Source organism: Dermacentor silvarum, chromosome 8, assembly GCF_013339745.2.
Source record: "Dermacentor silvarum isolate Dsil-2018 chromosome 8, BIME_Dsil_1.4, whole genome shotgun sequence".
NCBI classification, from domain to species: Eukaryota; Metazoa; Arthropoda; class Arachnida; order Ixodida; family Ixodidae; genus Dermacentor; species Dermacentor silvarum.
The window spans coordinates 87,980,810-88,000,587 of record NC_051161.1 but is presented as its reverse complement, the minus strand read 5'-3'; the positions used below and the strand labels follow the sequence as shown (position 1 = coordinate 88,000,587).

General features: G+C 46.3%; 1 protein-coding gene across 2 annotated transcripts in view; it reads right to left on the bottom strand.

The window, feature by feature from the left end:
- The window catches only part of LOC119461540 (chromatin modification-related protein MEAF6-like), a 153,242-nt gene extending 146,386 nt beyond the window's left edge, over positions 1-6,856 (bottom strand). For both annotated transcript variants that reach the window (XM_049673194.1, XM_037722884.2), the window contains exons 1-3: positions 6,735-6,856; positions 6,253-6,368; positions 1,026-1,113 (exon numbers count right to left, since the gene is read on the bottom strand). In XM_049673194.1, the coding sequence (XP_049529151.1) occupies positions 1,026-1,113; positions 6,253-6,368; positions 6,735-6,812 (282 nt within the window). In that variant the 5' untranslated portion in view covers positions 6,813-6,856. The remainder of the gene's footprint in view (positions 1-1,025; positions 1,114-6,252; positions 6,369-6,734) is intronic.
- Between the last annotated feature and the right edge of the window lie 12,922 nt (positions 6,857-19,778).

Genomic DNA, 19,778 nt, shown 5'->3' with positions numbered 1-19,778 from the left:
ACACTAGATGGGCAGACTTGTTTACACTCTAAGCAGACGTTGATAGTAAAAAAATGGAAAGCTCATGCTCGCCGTACTTCCCTCTGCTGCTGTAACCGTTGAAACAGGAGAAACAGGCTCGAAAAAAGCGTAGAGGCCTCATAGTGTGGGCTCATCTATTTTAGCACATACCACCGAACACTGTGTAGTAGAATCTTTGAGGCTGTGCATAGTTTTCAAGGGCGAAGTCATAAATATGTCCAAGAGGCCAATCTGAGTGCTAAAAACGCAAAACATTACTCCGCCGTTACTGCATGTTTTAACCTTATTTATGCTCATTTTATAATTTTTTATTGCTTCTGATGTGGAAGTCTCTTGTAAACAATATAAACTAGATATTTTGTAAATGTGATGTCTGTAGCAGAAATTAAAGCAATTTTCTTACAGCGCGGAGCGCGCTGATCGAAGAGGGAAAATGCACCGCGGAACACCAGGTGGGGGAGCAACGTACAGGCGGAAGCGAAGTATTGGTGATGGTGATAAAAGGATCAATGAATACAGCGCTAATTAACATAAAGCTGGCTCTATGGCTTAAATTGGAAGATGGGAATGGAAATTGGAATGGGAGCAAAAGAGAGAGGAGGAACACCGTAGGTTCAGCGGCCGATCCCGAGGATGTCAGCCAGAGCTCCTCTAAAGATGGTGGATGATGCCTGTTCCACGAGCGAATGCATAGAGCGCCTTGCGCATTCACTCGTGGTCGGATCTAATCCTCGAGGTCAGCTGCCAAGTCGCAGTGCTTGGAACATTGGGTCAGTAAATGCACTGTACTCTCACAGTAGGTGATAAATGCTAGTGCGGGCGTCTGTTTTGCATGCTGGGCAGGTAAGGTCAGGTGAAGACGTGTTCGAAAAACTCTGAATTAGGATATAACGCCGAGAAACTTCCACACACACAAAAAAAAAGAAATGTATAATGGGAGTTGACAGATTGAGCATCACAGAAGCCATAAGCTCATAGGCAATAAGCGCAACAACTACACTTACAGCCATAGAAGTGATGGAAGACTTTGAGAAGAGACGTTCAGCTTCCTTGAACTTGCGGTTCCTTTTGTCTGCTTTACTGTTTGTGTTCCTGCATGGAGTAAATGCAAATGCATGAGGTAATAGCCAAGTGGAGGAGCCCTTTCTCGAGGCAATGTGTCATACAACCAGGTAAAGAGTAAAATAAAAGCGTAACAAATGCTTGCAAGGCAACCTATTACGGGCAAATTATCTGGCTGTCAGTATACAGTAACATTTGTATTCTGACCGCAAAATATTATAAATATTGATAACAGTAAAACCACATAAAGCAATCACTGCCAGATTATGCTGCTTCAACTGGTTCACTGACTGCTTGACAGGGCTTAACTACCCAGAAATGCACAGTGGAACACAAGGGATGCCATAACAGGTGGCTCTGGAATAATTTCAACAACACGGGGTTATTTAACGTGCGCCTGAAACAACTGTGTAGTCATCAAAGTAACAACTATCCCTCTATAGTCGAACCCATTAATAAAGACATTCAAGGGCAAAGAAAATCCCATTGTTATATCCGATATATTGTTAAAACCAGTATCGCTATGAGTGGGTTTGACAGTATGTGGAAGGCACCTAAATCCTCAGTTTGCATCTTGTGATATTATTCTCGGTAGGAAGTGCTGATTTGGAATTTCGAAATTTCGAAGAAGCGTTACCTTGACAATAATAAAGCTGAAAATTAAGCATGCTTCCATGAAATCGGAACAAGGACTCGCTTTCTACGGCTTAGTGACACTTATCCGGCACTAGAACAGCGTATCAGGGAATGCCCAAGTCACGTCAGCTATGTAATAGAATGGATAAGCTGTGGTTCGCTACAGTAACAGGGTTGGCCCCACAGGTAGGAAAACACAGATCAGGGCAACAGAGAAGCAGATAGACTATACTGAATGAGTTCTGCAGAAATCCGCGAGGAGGAAGAAGCTTCGTGAAAGAGAAAAATTGGCATCCACCCGACAGTAGCACGAAGATACATAGGAAACTAGGGCTAGGCGTTGGTGAAAATTTCTAGCCTGATTAATCTAAAACTTTTCATAGATTGATTACTTGATTATTCAGAAGTGTGGATTTACGTAGGTAAGCTGAAAAAAATCAAAGCCGGTGATATGTCCAATACACACAATTTGAAGAAAGAAGAATCCATGGTATTTGAATCGACAGTTGCCTATTTGAATCGCCAGCTGAGGAGGCAAAGAAGCTTGTTAATGCTCTCTGGCAGTAGATAGCTTAGTTCATGTTAACAATCATGACAGTTGCAGACAAGATGCACTTGCATGGCAGTGATGTTGCCTAGATGCACATTACCCTCTTTACAACTGCCATTGTGCCCGATAAAAGGGAGCCTCTGGTTATCTCCCATTTTTCTGGCTAAGAAAAAATGTCCCGCACATGTGAGCTAGAGCAAACAAAGAGGAATAGGAAAACTAAACATTTCTACAAATTTTGTCACAAGTGCAGCGCGCCTGTGTGGGCGCAGTTGGAAATTGTTCCCAATTCTTTGTTGTTACGCAAGAGAAACAGCAGCGTCCCTGCTGGCACTTGCCTGATTTTGTTCATGTGAGCTTAACTGATTATTCTCGATCAAAAAAATTAATCACTATTCAAGCTTTAATCAAGCGAAAGGTTAATAGATCAACTGCCCAGCCCCTACAGGATACCCTTTGTAACTTCATGCCACTGTCAGGTGGATAAGTTTTCCCTTTCGATAAGTAGATGGGAAGTGTGCACTGCACCCTTCTGTAGCTTCTTAGAAGACACACTGCTTGCACGAATGACACCAGAACTTTCCTTGACCAGTTCTGTGCCTCCTAATGACCAAGCTCAACCCAAGCAAAAGATAAGCGGATGTGATTAAAGCCAAAATAAAGAAGATGCATGTTTGGGCCATTAAGGTACCTCGAGCTACTGCTGTGAATGTATAGCAGATTCCACAGGACAGGCAGTCTTTTTTTGCTACACGTCACAACTCCATGACTCCAAACTAGTACACTTCTGTGTACCAGCTCTTGTGAAGTTTCTTACAGCCAGTGCACGTTCACTCACAGTCGATAATAAAAATAAGCAGCAGATAACGTCAATAATGTGGCACAGGTGGGTGGCTAGCACATTGAGTAAACAACACCCCATGTAAAGGTAAGCAGGTAATTCAAATGTCCGTTCTTTTTTGCACCCACCTTATCGCTGGCTGTGCAACACTGACACAAAGATGTACCGATAACTTAGACACAGCCCTCACCTTTACAGTGCCAGTAAGAACATATTCTACAACACAAAAAAATGTTGCAGTTTCACCCGAAAGGCGAAGCATCAATTGCGATAGCAAATTAGTAGAGAGCTATACAGAGTAAGGATAGTAGTTTTATCGGCTGTACAAACTTGGACATGCAGCAGCACCAGCAACGCGCAGAACTATTGTCGACACCGTCAGCCTTTTGCCTGCATTCGCACCGCATGCACGTGGCGTTGGTGACTATTGCCAGTGCCTCTGGGGGCGGCTCGGAGGTTTTCGACGAGATCAGAACGGGACACTCGTCGAGCAGCATCGGAAGTCTTTACCACCTTCTCGCCTTGCAATGTTTTTATATAATTACGCATTTGGAGCCGCAGCTAAACGCTGCCTCCCCTCCCCCCACGGCCTTTCGCCCGACGGAAGAAGTCGCGTTTGCTCTATATATATATGGTGATTGTAAAGGAGGAAAGAGACGCTTAATTCTGTAGCCCTTTAGGGAGCACGGCGCAGAACGCGCGTTGCTCTCCGCCGTGCGTTCGCTCCTCGTGAACGCGCGCTCTCACTCGCACATACAGCATACGGCACGCGACGACGATTTCATCGCCGTTAACGTCACACGGAACCTCACGGCGACGGCAGAAATCAGCTTTGAAAAAGATGCATGCAACAACAGTCCAACAAGGGAAGCCAACACACTGACAAGAAGATTGGCCTTCGTCGGGGCATTATGTTAACCTGATAAGACAGCCTTGTTCCCTCACTGTAGATCATATCCAAGTCTCTGCCTGCCTGTGAATCCTTTGTCCTTAATTAAACATCAGTTTGAAGAAAAATGATATCGCGCACGTGCATTGCTTTCACTGCTATGTCTTTTTTCACCACAGATCTTATTTAGCCAGGCTAAAGGGACTCGTACACTACTAAGAGGAATTATGACTGGCATGCTAGGGCCAGTGGGACTAACAGCACAATCTCACTCTCACGTGACCATTAAGTGGTTCCTTGCTTTGTCCTGTACAATGAGCATGACAATAACGAAATGCGAGAGGAAATACTTGCATTAAATCAACACAACAGCCCTGCTGTAAGCTGCGGTTGAGCACAGTGCAATATTGCGGCATACAACACTCAAGTCATCCTTTCTTTGAGTCCACACCTCTTTGAGCTGAAACACCACGAAAATATTTCAATGCAGTCCACAAATGCTAAGGTTTTAGTGTGTCAGCCAACTAGCAGAAACTTGGCGTAGGCAAGCGTATGGCAGGGATGAACTATGATCGCACTATGGTGAGGAGACTACCTTCATTCTTTTTTGCCAGCAATAACTGCTCATCGCACTTGGCAGCAGAGTGCGTGTCAAGTGCAGGCACACACAAGTGATGACAACGCACTGAACAGAACAGCGTAGCAAACTCCATTCGCTTTATTAGGCTCTTAATGCTACACTTGTTTGCTCTCACCAGGTGTACTGCCACATTCGATCTGCAAAGTTGAGTGGCCAATCAGCCCATTAGGAGTTCACGTTGTGTAAAAGACTGAAGCTGTGCGCACGCTATTGTGTGCACCTAATGACACAAGTTTTCCCACCACTTAAAACACAATTCAGATCCAATGCCAATGTTGGGATATCTGTGAAGTAAAGCTTTCGTGAAGCAGTCAATTACACGCTATAAACTAAATGGGACACATACAATTGTGTCTAGTTTCATTCTACACAACGTCTTCCAATCTCATGCAATGTCTACGCACCGTGCAGGTTACAAATGTAATGTCATGCAATACTTAAGTACGACATCGTTCTAGACATTGTTATGTCGACGAAGCGATTTCAAGAGGATGAAACCAATGTTTGATGACTGTTGTTTGAGGCAATAGTGGTTATGTGTGTGCACGTAGAAGTGTGATACACATCTAAACACATTTAAGCATTCTATGCCCCTTGTGTTACAGTCGCACACACCAATTCCGAGGCAATTTCCAGAAATTGGCACATGCCCAGGGGCCCAGGAATAAGGTAGACCAAGTACAAAAATTTTTTTTGCAATGAAAGAAGCTGTTGAACATAACGTGCCATTTCATTAGGAGGCATGTGTGCTTTAGAGATACTTGTGAGCTGACATTATATGTACAGGTTTCATCTCGTAATTTATAGTTTGATTACACAGAGCAGAGACAGACTCACTGGCACTATACTGTCGGCCAGAATTCAATGCTAAGTTAGTCTGAGTATCCGGACCGATACTAACAAACCAAACAGCTGCCACGCAAGAGGCCAAGAGGAGGGAAGGAGGTGAAAAGGGGGATGTTTATGTTAGTATTAGCATGCTTATTATTGCATTTCGAACAATTAAAACGATTGTAAATTGATTTCAGTATTGTTTCGAGCGTGCGGAAAAGCAATTCAACACAGCTCTCACTGTAGTACTGTGTGTTTTGAGGCATGCAGAGATATTCTCACAAGAACGACAGAAAATGGCACACTGTAGAGATTTTTAAATGCGTAAGCATTTCTAAGGTTATGCATCATTCAGATAACTCCCTGAGGAGATTCTACGTAAATTTTTCTTCAGCGTATCACGACACACCTATTCATGCGGTTGCCTGCTGTTCAAATTCACTGTCTCTACCACTGCATTTGGTGTTCGAACTAGATACGCAAACAGTGAATCACTGACAGAAGCATGCCGGGCTTCGTCGCAACATGAGCACAACCAAATAAGAAAATGGGCATATCAAACTTTCACTTCGAGGGCTCGCCAAAAACAACCGGTGCAAGCGCTGACTGCAAGAGTACAACTCGGGTATGCAAATCACAGCCACAATTGCAGTTGCAGGCTAAATTACAAAGACAAATGACACATTAACGTTCGTAGGTAGCGACTAGAACGCAGCTCACAATCGCCGTTTGTGGATCAAAACAACAATGTACACAGAAGAGCGATAAACGAAACTACTCACTTATTCGGCGCCAAGTACCGGTCCCAGCCTCGTATAATGTTTCCATACAGCTGTGTGTCCTCCAGGTAACTGCCTTCGAATGCATAGATCTGTCGCTCGAGGTTTGCGAGGGTGTCCTGCACATTAAGAGCGCGCGCGAATGAAGCAAGTATAGCGCGCCAAAGTGCGGCGCGTGTTTTAAAATTCAGATTTCAAATTAACGTAGCCAATAGTACTGCATCATAGCAAGGTGAAAGGTTAGGCTCACACGTAAACTCATTCAGATGGCGATCCGTCGCCTGAGAGCTGCTGCTCCTAAAACGTAAACAAAAACACGTGCGGTGCGGTACACGCAAAACGGACCCATGTTGCACCAGTGCTAGCGCCATTTTGAAAGGGATGAACGATAAGGCTATTATTTCACTACCCAAAGGCTTTGGGTGGATTATGCGCGTCGAAACGACTGATTAACGTTTTGTGCAGAGATTGTAAGACTTACGCACCGCTATTTCGGCCTTGCGCTTCACGAGTTCGGCGAGTTCAGCTCTCGTATCCATAAAGCTGCTGCTTTTGGACGCCATTTTTATTGTTTGTGTAGCGCCGCACCAAATAGCTATTCCGCACTGAGCTTTTATTTAAAATTTTTTTGTACATAAAGTTATGAACACCACAATGAAAAAAACTTAGTTTAAAATAACAGTTATTTGTTTTAGGTTTTATTTTGAATATAAGCATATACGTACAAAACAACCTAAAATATTTTGGTTTCGGTTCTGATCATAAGTTTCAAAAATCGTACGTTTATATCTAACTTTTACCTCATGTTGTCGCAAAATAAGCAATTTTTGCATTTTTATTTGCATATAAAAGGAGGAGGAAGCTGGACGCCGCCACTAAATGAATATAGTCCCCCAGGCTATGAAGCAAATGAAACAGTTTTTTCATTCCTTTTATTTGCAGTAAAGGATTAATGAATCAAGACAACAAATCAGTAAATTTAGAAAAAATACTTCCAATGAGGAAATTATACAGCGTTTAACGTCCCATTCAACAGTATTTTTAGCACCTATTACGCAACCATTTATTGCGCGTCGTGAAGAAACCGCGAAATATTAAAATTCCTACGTGGCTGCGCGACAGACAGAAAAAACTTTATTGATAAAAACACCTGCGAGGTTTACGGCCCGGGCGTCGTCACAAAGAAGCCCCTGTTCTAGGCTCGCGCAACGTTCCCACTGTATACCTTGCAAACGAAAGCAAGCGTCGAATCGTATTTCGTAGTTGTGACGTGTGACCTTTTGAAGAGACGCTGCCCGTCGATGACAACCAGGAAATGTATGTTCGGAGAGGTGCAATGTCTGAGGGAGTTGGATGGCGGTGTACACTTTGTTCTTTTACTTTTTTTTTTTTCAGCTTTGCCTTCTTATTGTACTTTTCGCCCGTCTGTACATTCCCAATGACGCGCTGTTACGCGTGACGCCACAAGACGCGGCAGATCTGCTCTCCACCGCCCGTCCTCCTCTGTTCACTGCGCCGTGCACGAGTTACATGCAGCAAGCGGAAACGCAAAGCACGCACACCCAGGATACCAGTAACGTGCTGCACGCTAGGCGTAGGAGGGCTCACGCATGCGCTTACTCGCACACACGCGTATACACAAGTGCGAAACACACACACACACACACACACACACACACACACACACACACACACACACACACACACACACACACACACACACACACACACACACACACACACACACACACACACACACACACACACACACACACACACACACACACACACACACACACACACACACACACACACCACACACACACACACACGCACGCACGCACGCACGCACACGGCACATGAAGATATACGGATTAATTACGCACGCAGTCTACGCATCTACAAACGCACACGCGCACCCGCCAAGTCACGACTCCGCATTCGTCTTGTTCGGTGTCCCGAGTCACGGCAGGGAGTCATCAGGGCCGGAGCGAAATTACCAAATCCAATGGCTAAGCGGTGGCGCGTGGGCCACGGTGTCTCCCCCCCCCCCCCCCCCCCTCCCCCAATCTCCGTTCCGCGCCGTGCGGCTCTGGCATTCGCGTGCATCGTGATCAGAATAAGGCACTGGCTGCGCGACCTGTGGTTTAGTTTAATCAGGTAGGGCGCAGTGACCAGGACTGCGAAAGACGCCGTGCAGGACGGTCGGCTGGTCATTTATTTGCGGGTTCTTAGCTGAACGGGTAACTGGCCGGGCAACATCAACCCCGCTGGCCTCTGGGGGTGCCGGTGGTGCATCGTCGATGATTGTGAAGGTGAATAGGTGAATGGATGGAACCATGGGTGGATCTGAGTTTAAGTGGCACAGAGTTCACTATCATATCTATAGTACGCTCTACTCCAGCGCACGTTTCACTAACTGAGATGCGCAACTTGGAAATATGGCGCCTGCGATTGAACGGTGCTCCGGAAGTTCTACGGCGTTTGAATATCCAGCTACAACTCATATATGCGTTCGGGCCTCTTGGTACTACATAGCGACTATACATTTAGGAGTCGCGTTTGCCGTTTCGAGTTGTCCCGATTATTCACGCGCAAGGAATAGTAGTAGTTCCAGAGTCTCACGTACAGACATTTTTGTAGAAGTCGAACAGCTAATACTGTGCTCCCCACTATATGCAGTCTCGCATAGGAAGCAGGGTTATCTTTTTTATTTAACTGAACAATAAAAATCGGAACGTATAGGTCCCTTTAGGACCCGGTTATCAAAACATCCCAAATACACTTTATTCGGGAAAGGAAACAAAAATAAAGACGAAGCAAGAACAAAATAACAATAAATATGAGGCACGCTCATACGTACAAGCCACAAGCTCACAACTATAATAGAGTGTCGCCACTCTACTATAGTTGTAATTTGGGAGAGTCGCCACGTGATCGGATTGGGAGAATCTCGAACAGCTCTTTTGAGATGTATCAGGTTTCCAGGGGAGAGAAAGGAGAGAGGAAGTAAGCAGAGGAAAGACAGGGAGGTCAACCTGACAAGAGCCCAGCTTGCTACCCTATGCACTGTGGGTAAGGGAAAGCGGAATATAAGTATGAAGACAGTGAGAGGCACTGCGTGTACGCGGGGAGGCTGGACAGAACGACTATAAGCGGTCACTAAGCTCGGAGGCACTTCAAGAACTGCAATAGTACACGAATGGCCTTTACGCCAGTGACAGATTTAGCCACGGTCCCAGTATCTTAGTTTGAGAAAACAGTCTTGAGTCTAGACAGTATAAGGTTGTCCGGAGAGAGAGGCGTTTGACGTCGTATCGACCACAGATAAACAACAGGTGCAAGATCAATGGTTTCCTCGCACCTACAGGAGCAACATGGATCTATCACATATAAGAGACAATCCATGAGATCCCCGTAGTCTCAGAAATCGCGAAGGGCGATGGCGGTCAAACCGAAAGGTTTCGACAGCTCTTGCAACGTTTGAACGGCAGGAAAGAAGTGAGAGTGCACGAAAGAAGTGAAGGACGGAAATATTCGGTTCCGTCTTTCTCACAGTGAAATTAGGAGCTTCAAATGGATGATATAGACGTACAAAAAACATTGCGTCGTATAACGTGCACTGAGTTATACACCGTCTAAGACAGCCAACTGGTGATTAAAGAGGTCAGCAAAACCTTAATTCCACACGGTTTCTCCCTATAGATACTGCACTATACACGACACTTGCCCTATTCAACACATTTTCATGTGCAGAATCCGCTCGATGAACTTACATTGAGGTGCCGCGCGTGGTCTCACATATTGGATGTATTTTTTTTTTTTTTTAGCTGCACCAAAGTTTTGAAAGTTGCCTGTGGCAGAAAGCACACTTCTAACGCTTGATCTAAATTACTCGGTGAGGCGGCCATTACTTGTACGCGAAATCAAACAAAGAACGCTTCGCAGTTGAAGAAAAAATTTGCCTGGGATAGGACCAGGACGACCAGGATAAATCCGTTCTGCGGGATTCCGCAGAAATGATTTGCAATATGTATCAATTTAGCTATAAACAACACACCCCGAAGCAAATTATAACGAAGAGTTCGCCTTTACTTTAACACTTATCCACTCCTCCTTTGCCCTCTCTGCAGCATAGCCAACTGCTGCAAATGAGAGCAACGACAAAAAGGAAGACGTTGAAGAAAGAACGCCTTTCATATCAAGTAATATTTTCCTGCTTTAACAAGTGCCGGACGACCGCTTCTAAACTGCGCGGACAAAAAACCCGTTTCCGTTCCAAGGACTGACGTAAATGCTTCCGCGTGCGCTCGGACGTGCATACGTCGCCCGTGTATAGTATAATGGCCGTGACCTGAGAGTGACTGAAGCCCGTCGTGCAACGCCGTGTATAAACGACGCCGTCGGCGAGTCTGCGCCACCCCGCGGCCTAGCTGTCTTTCCGGGTGACATCGTCGCCACAAAAGGGGGGGCCCTCGCAATGGAATGCGGCACCGGTGCCTGCTTCTCGACGTCCGCAAAACGGCATCGGTATATGGTATACGAGCTAGATTACGCTATGCAGTCTGTCGCCTCACGAGCTCTGCATATCCCCATGCTACGCTGAATTAGGTGGGCGGATCGTTTAAACAGGATGAGTAAGCGTAATTTGTTAATGCTTACAGAACATTGACACTCGTTTTGCAGCAATAAAGAAAATTAAGTTTTCAGGCATAATTACTAAGAAGTGGGGGTGGGGGGGGGCACGTACCCCCCCTGTCAGAAGTGGAATTATGTTATTTGCCCCCCCCCCCCCCCCCTTATGAAAGCGGGCCCTGTGGGCTACTCATTGTCAAATCCAACAAAATAGCTGAATCCAAGTTTTCTTTCAGAATAGCGGTCACGTTAGTAAGGCTTCTTTAATACGTATGTCCTGCTTGGTCAGCGGGGATTGTCTTTCGGGTCTCACCGCTACCCACTGTGTAGCTGACGACGTACGGCAGGCCGCACTAAGCATTTTAGCGCCAGCAGTCAAGGACGAAAATGGAGACGTGTATACATCACGATGCGCTAACTTCGACAGTCTATCCTCGGAAAAGTTCATAAATTTATTCACCGTGCTTCTGGTCGAAATGTCATACTCCTCCTTTCAGACAGACTGTCTATTAATCAAGTAGGTTGACAGCCGCAGTGCTAGCACACCTTTCACCACCTTTCGCCCAGGTGACTACAAAGGACGGCGTATTTTCTTAAGAAGATTGTTAGTCGGGTGAACGCGAGAGTACTACTTTGAGGTAAAGATACCAGATGAACTGGGCAAAGTTTACCGATTGACAAACCGTTGACGTAAAACTCTACCTAGTTTTTCTAAGAGGCATAGAAACCATTTCACTGAATGTGCATAGACAGTGGTATATGAATTTCAATTGTCTTACGTAGTAGCATATACATAGGACAAATGGGACGATGCCTTAATTACCGTCTAATAGAACATGTATTCAATGTATAGAAATTACCACGATGACCATCCTTCTTTACTGTCAAGTTTGCGGCTGCGTTTCTTTTGTTTATTGATTGTGTGATTCTGTCAGACACTGAGATAAGAACCTGCGTAAAATTATAGAGGCACAAGGTGTATAGACCGAATGGTGAAAAGTGTGTTAGGACGGCGTCTGTAAAAACCTGCTTGATAAAAAGACGGACTTGTTGGAAGGAATAATATGGCGTTTCGACCAGGAGTGGCACGGTTGTGCATGGTGGATGAATATATGAGGTTTTCCGAGGATAAAAGGTTGAAAGTAGCGCATCGCGATGTTTAAGTCTCTCTTTTGTCCTTGTCTGCTGTTGCTAATTTGTTACGCAAGTTTGAATGCCACCACGCCCAACACATGGCATGCAGTACCGCCATAAGCACTTGCTCCGCAGTGCTAACCACCTGCGGAACGCACCTTGCACGCCTGAACTGCCACGGGGCAGTTCCCGCCAAAACAAGTTCTACCTTCCGCCGCTTGCATCATCACGAGTTGCTACGGGCCCGTTTAAGCATGTGAAAAACACACAGGCATCGCTGCTATTTTTTACATAGAGGCGGAGGATGGAACCGGATAAAGAATTATAATTTACCGGTCCCTAAGCGTCCGCCATGTATGTTTCATAATCAGATCTCCTAATTATAAAGATAACTGCCACTGACGCATTTTTCAGCGTACTTTAACGCAATTCTCATATATAGTTTTTTATACTTTGAACATTTGATTAAAAACTTGTCGCAGTTTCACCTGAAAGGTGAAGCATCAATTGCGATAGCAAATTTGAAGAGAGATATACGGAGTAATGATAGCAGCTTTATCAGCTGTATAAACTTGGACATGCAGCAGCACCAGCAGCACACGCAGAACTGTTGTCGACGCCGTCGGCGTTTTGCCCGCGTTCGCTCAAAATGCGTGCGGCGTTGGTGACTGTTGCCGGAGCCTCTGATATAAATAGGCACTTGGTGCCGCAGCTAAACGTCGCCTCCCTTCCCTCCCCCTCCCCCCACGGCCTTTCGTGGTCGGAAGAAGGCACGTTTGCTCTACATATATGGTGATTGTAGAGGAGGAAAGAGACGCCTACTTCTGCAGCCATTCTGGCGCTGAGCCGTGCTCCCTCAAGGGCTGCAGAAGATAGCGCCAACCTTTCCCTTTCCCTCAAGAACCACTTATCATCATCAGCCCTTAAGGGAGCACCGAGCAGAACGCGCGTTTGTTCTCCGCCGTGCGTTCACTCCCCGTGAAAGCGCGCGTCCCTCGCCCCCTTTCACTCGCACATACAGCGTTCGGCGCGCGGCGACGATTTCATCTCCATTGACGTTATACGGTACCTCACGGCGACGGCGACGCCGACGCCGACGGCAGAAATCTGCTTTTGAGTGTCCATATAATTGCTATCGAAATAAAAAAAAGGCATACAAAATTTACTCTAATGATGTCACTACAAGTGCCAAAGCGGACATCCTTTGCAAAAAAGAAACAAAAAAGGAAAACAAATTGCGGCGCAATCTATCTCACGACCACTGCCGACGGTAATGCGTTAGCATAGAACCATTATAGCCACACAACGTATTGCCACCGTCGAAACGAGGTACGTATGAGGCGTGCCTTTAACGTGCCCCCGAAAATGCTACACTAGCGTTTTTTTCGTTCCGCCCTCATCGGATTGCGGCCGCGCGGCTGCCGCTAATCGCATCCGCTACTTCGTTATCGGCAGCACAAAGCCATAGACAATGTTTCACCGTGGCGGGTTTCGGAGCAATCAAAGCTTGTGAACCTATTTACATGTGCAGTGTTAGCGAAACAGACCAACAGCGCGCAAGATAGCCGGAGAATGCCTGGGAAGAGCTTGAGAACGTACTTTGGTAAAAGCAGCGCTCTTCCTTGAAGGAACGTGCCGCGAGCTGTCCGCTCGCGAAAAGCTTCGAAAGCATCTTTTACAGCGAAGCTGCCTATATGGCTAGGATCCGGGATTTTATGGCGTCCGCGCGGGAGAACTCTGCCCTAAAAAACTGTCAGCCCTTCCACTGTGCATGGAGATGGAAGACCAGCGAAGCTGTACTATGGTGGGAATTATGTATTTACAATTATGACTATTAAGATGTGATAGTGTAATTGGTTATTTGATCTATATTAAAGAATGAGAAATATATATGATCCGGTGGTTTTCATTTATTTAGTGACCACAGGGACCATGGCCTTATGGTCGCTACGGTACACCGCCATAGGGTGTACAGCAAAGGTTGGCACGTTCTCCATAAACACGTCACCAACGCCGCGCGCGTTCGGTGCAAACGCGGGCAAAATGCCGCCGCCGTCGACAACAGTGCTGCGCGTTGCTGACGTGCGCTGTCAAAATGCTGGCGTGAACAAGCGCGCCAGCAGCAGCGAGCGAAGGTTCATGCGGTCTATCGCTTCAACGTAAACTGAGCGGCGAAAGCACAGCGCATACAAAGGTAGGAGCCGTGTTGCAGATCGATTACAAGATACGATGCGCGCGACCACCCGTCGCCGCGCAAAGTACAAGTATGCAGTTAATTGCTCGCAGAGCAAAAGCCACACTCCCTCCCTCCCGCGCTGCCTTCCCGCTTTCCTCCTTTCGCGTGAGTGATTGAGTCACCAGTTCCCCTTGCGCCAGGTCGCAAGATACGCATTTGGTGCCGCAGCTAAACGTAGCCTCTCCTCCCTCCCTCCCGTCCCCCCACGGCCTTTCACGCGACGGAAGAAGTCCCGTTTGCTCTCCGCCGTGCATTCGCTCCCCGTGAAAGCGCGGGTCCCTCACGCGTTTTCACTCGCACATACGGCATACGTCCAATGAGAGTTTTTTTTCCACACGCGGACACGACCATCGGAGCCCTTAAAAGCTTCGCTGTAAAAGTGAGAGTGAAAGAGCCAACAACAAAAGCAAACGCATATCGCTGCTCACCTCGGAGATCGGTTTAACGGCCACCTGTGTCTAAAACGATGTGTCTCTATGAATGTATGACGTAGTGCGTGATGTAGTGTGCGCCTGATAAGGCGACCAAGTTCGCGCCTCTCAGCGCAACCGCGCGAACGCGGTTGTGCCACTGCTCACGCGTTCGTCGTCGTCGTCTTCTTACACAGCTGGCTCACTTGCCGCTAATCATTCCAGCGTAGAATTCCTTGCTTCTTTACCTGAAGAAAGGCCACACACAACTTTCAGTCGTATAATTGCTGCCAATCGTACCTCGTTGTCATCGAGCTACATGCCTGCAGCAAGACCATCCTCGCCTTTATGGTGCCTGCACAAACCTGAAATACGCCTCACCATTCCAGGTATCACGGAGAAAGCTCACATGTCGTCGTTTGCAATGAAACAGGCCCCATTAGGACTTTTACATGAGGTTCACAGTGGCCGCGTACATGTTTACGTCGATGGCTCAGTCGCACCTAAAAGTTCAGCTGCCGCGGCGGTGATTCCAACAAGATCCGTTAAGATACAGCTAAAGACGTCACATGTATCATCAACGACAGCTGCTGAACTGGTAGCCCTCCGTGAGGCTCTTCATTTCATTCAGGAGGAACCACCCCATCTATGGTCAATCTTCTGTGACTCCAAGGCAGCCTTCCAGAGTTTACTCTCAGCACTGCGCCATGGATCACATGAGCAGCTCGTCGCAGAGATCAGACAAGTCCACCATCGCATAGTTGACGAAGGACACGATAGCATACATCAGTGATGGCCTAGTCACTGCGGCATACATGGCAATGATCGAGCGGACGCAGCTGCCCGAGCTGTCCACGACCGCGTCAATTGCGTTGCCATTTCTCTTTCGAGAGGCGACGCAGCGAAAAAACTTTGCGCGCTTGCGCGCGACCTAACATTGGTTCAATGGAATTCATCTGATTTCACAAGTGCACGCCTTAATACCCTAGACCCTAATTTACAGCTGCGTATTCCGTTCAACATCGCATCAGAAGGCCGTGCAAGCGCTCCTGCGCTTTCTGAAGTCCACTGGCCTGTGTGAACGTCTGTGATCGTAACGCCTCTTCTGTTACATATGCCTGTGTTTTTTTTTTTTGTGTGTGTTTTCCCGCTCTCTCTCTCTCTCTCTGTCTTAGCACTCTCTCCAACCCCTTTATCCCCCATCCCAGTGTAGAGTAGCAAACCGGAAACTCACTTCTGGTTAACCTCCCTGCCTTTCCTCTCTCGCTTGCTCTCTCTCTCTCTTTCTCTCCGTATTCCGTCCGACCTTCCACCACGTGACTGCACACTTCGAGTCCGTCTATTGCTTTGAGTAGCATTTTTCAAATGCGCCTTCTTTTCCTATCGGAATGACCATAGCCCACTTTGTAACTTCTGCGGGTGTAATGAAACAATTGCGCACAGCGATTGCCATCGTTTCAACCCGCAAAGCGAAGCCCTCTCATCCATGATAGATCAACTGGACAAGCGCCCAATAACGGAAAACAACATCCTCGGAAACTGGCCTACACGAACACCAGCGCGAGCCGCTATGTAGGCATTGCTGCGTTATTTAAAGGACACCGGGCTTCGTGACGAATTGTGACTGTACACTGTGTGACGTACCATCGGACATTGACGCTGTGTAACACTAGAACGCCTTCGCAGACTGTGACGATGCCCACAGAAACAGTTCTCTGTGGTGTGCGTGCGTGCGTGTGTACGTGTGTGTGTGTGTGTGTGCGTGCGTGTGCGTGCGTGCGTGTGCGTGCGCGCGTGCATAATTAACAGTGGAGGAAGTTCGGCTATACAGAAATATCCAGCCAAGCACCTACCCACATCTGGGGTAGGTGTTTGGCTGGATATTTCATGCCATCTGGCCAACCAGGTATGTCAATCAATGCCCCTGGTGTGGGGGGAGGACATCCTTGCTCCATGTGATATGGAGTACAGATCACGTCCCCAAAATTCAAATTCACCCAATTAGCACAAAATTCTTTCAGGGAGCCTTGGGCAGCCATCCTCGCCCGGACTGACTTGGAGACTCAATGGTGCCTCTTCTACCAGGCACGGCGCGTGGTGGTGGCCACTGGAGTCCTGGACTGAGGACCCACTCTCCGGCCCCCTTAACCCTATTTCTCCTGAATAAAGTTATTTCTTTCTCTCTCTCTCTCTCTCTCTAGCCCTCTACTCTGAGCGGGGAAAAAAAGAAAAAGGGAGGCATGATGGGTGACGATGACGACCTAAGGAATTAACACGCGAAATACATAACGGACAAGTCTACTCAAAGCCTAGCGTCCGAACCCATGCCTTTTAAAAAGTCGAGGAAGGCCCTGAAAACTAGAACTGCACTAACGCCAACAGCCCAATACTATTTCTTCTGACAACGGTTGGCTGTCACGGCAGGCAAGTTCATCAATCAACCTTTGTCGCTGTTCCACGTACTAAGGGCACTCACTGCGATTGCTTCATGAACTCATGCACATGAGACTGCTTGCATTTTCTCTCTCTCTCTCTCTCTCTCTCTTTCCCGCTTTAGTCGTATTTCTCATCGCAGCCCTAAGCCGATGCGTAATGCTCGCAAACAGCGTGACCCAGCTGATTGCTAAGCAGCAGCCAAGAGCTACGCCGTCATCTTGTCGCCTTTTCGCGATCACCAAGTGAGCCATTGAGTATTGTCGATTCTTTGAAATCCATTTGGGGAGCTCTGCTATTGCGCGCTCGAAACGCACGGGCCCGCCTTCACTTCGCATCTGTTTTCGCATTTGGAATCAAAGGTTAAAACAAATGGGATGTACTATGTGCCACTGCGTTGAAATGCCGAAAAAATAACTGGGGAAAATGAACCAAGCCGGAAACTGTTGAATATGATGTTTGCGAATGCGATGCACAATTTAGCATTCCCGCTTACGTCCTATCTCGTAACCCTCCTCCCTTTTTCCTTTAGTGTTAATGACATAACCCCCATTAGCTAGGATAATATATATACAGGGTGTGTCAGTAACACTTTAAAATTAAAAAAAATTATTTACAAAAATTGCTTCCGGTGGATAGCACAATTCTGAGTACATGAGTTGGTCTACTCGAACAGGCGGACATTACATGCACAAGAAACTGAAATGCATAATCGACCAAGTAACAAAAATTCGCTAATTAAATTTTTGACTACTTACCTTATGGCACATATTGCTGTTTACAAATTCAAGCGGGTGAGTCTGCAAGGCATATCAACTTGAAAAGAATTATGTGGATGACACCATTTACGAGATATGCGCGGTCAAACTTGCGGCAAAAATGCACTGTCGTTCATCTTACTTTCTTAAGAAAACTTCGTTTTATGCATTGAAGCACAAAAGTAACTGAAACGCCAATGCATTTATCCGCAAACTTCGCGAATTACCATCTCGAAACTGGTGTCATCCTGAGAATTCGTTCCAAGTGGATCCGCCTTGCGAACTCGAAGTCTGGAATTTGTAAATTACAATATGTACCATAAGGTAATTCGTTAAAAACTGAATTAGTGAATGTTTGTTAATTAGTCGATTATGCATTTCGATTCTTTTTGTGTAAGTCATGTCCGCCTCCTCGAGTAGACCAGCTCGTGAACTAGAATTGTGCTATCTGCCATAGGCAACCTTTAAAAACTTTTGAGACTGTTCGCTGAAACACCCCGTATATTCCATTGCCAAGCGTACCGCGGTTTACGATAAAGCAAATTACTTAACTATAAGTCGAAACACGGTTAAAGTCCATATTTATGACCCGCCGCGGTGACCCCAGTGACTACGGCGTTGTGCGGTCACGGCCGCGGAGGCCGCATTCCGATGAGGGCTGATGGAAAAAGAAAAAAAGAAAAGAAAAGGAAAAGAAAGAGAGCTCAGGTATCGTGCTTTCGGTGTATGCTAAGGAACACTGTGTGGCCAAACTTAAGTCCTCCACTACAGCGTCTCTCATAACCCACTGTGCAATTTCGGGACTTTAAACGACCTACTTCATAATTTATAATTTATTATAAATAATAAATTTGCAGCCACTTGTAAAAAAATGTGGATGGCAAAACGCGGCTACCTAGCGTCGGCTGCACCTTGTGGAACAGTCTTCCTGTTAAAGTAAACCAAAGTAAATACTTTTTTAGTAAGCTCGAACACCAGTACAAAGACCTGTATTAATGTTGAAATATAATTGTAATACTAGATGTCTGCTACCTGCATAAACATAAAAGAAAAAAAAAACTGTTGAAATTGCTATTGGTGTAAATGTCTATCTTTGTTATCTATTTATGTATGGATCCAAACTAGCTTGATGCTAAGGATCCAGATGCTTCTGTGTATTTTCATCATTTTTGTATCTTTTGGGGCAAATAAATTCAAAATTGCAACACTTCGCCCCGTATAATATCCTGACCGCATCCCATGGCGCCTCTGTAGGGATTTGCAGGTGAATAGGACGCATGCAGGAAAAGCACTAGTTCAGGGTACATGCTGCATGACTTCCCCTTTCTGGATTGTGAGACTGGGGCCACGCCTCAATATTAAGCATGACTTCGAATCAGATCTGAGATAAGGGAAATGAGTGTACAATGTGTCCCAGCTTCTGTACGCGCATTTACTTTTGTTATGATGGGTGACCATTTCTTGTCGGTAGGTTCTATTGTGCTTGTAAATGTAAAAAGTTGTATGCGTAATTACTATTCAGTTCCTTGGGTTGTTCCTTGACCAATGCCTCGAACCTTTCTTGCTCCTTTATTATGTAGTACCACACAATAGACGCTAGGGTATAAAAATTTAGACGATAATGAGGATTATAGCGACTACAAGAAAGCGTGGAAGCCCTTATGACGACATTTGTTTAATATACACGCTAGCAACACACACACACACACACACACACACACACACACACACACACACACACACACACACACACACACACACACACACACACACACACACACACACACACACACACACACACACACACACACACACACACACACACACACACACACACACACACACACACACACACACACACACACACACACACACACACACACACACACACACACACACACACACACACACACACACACACAC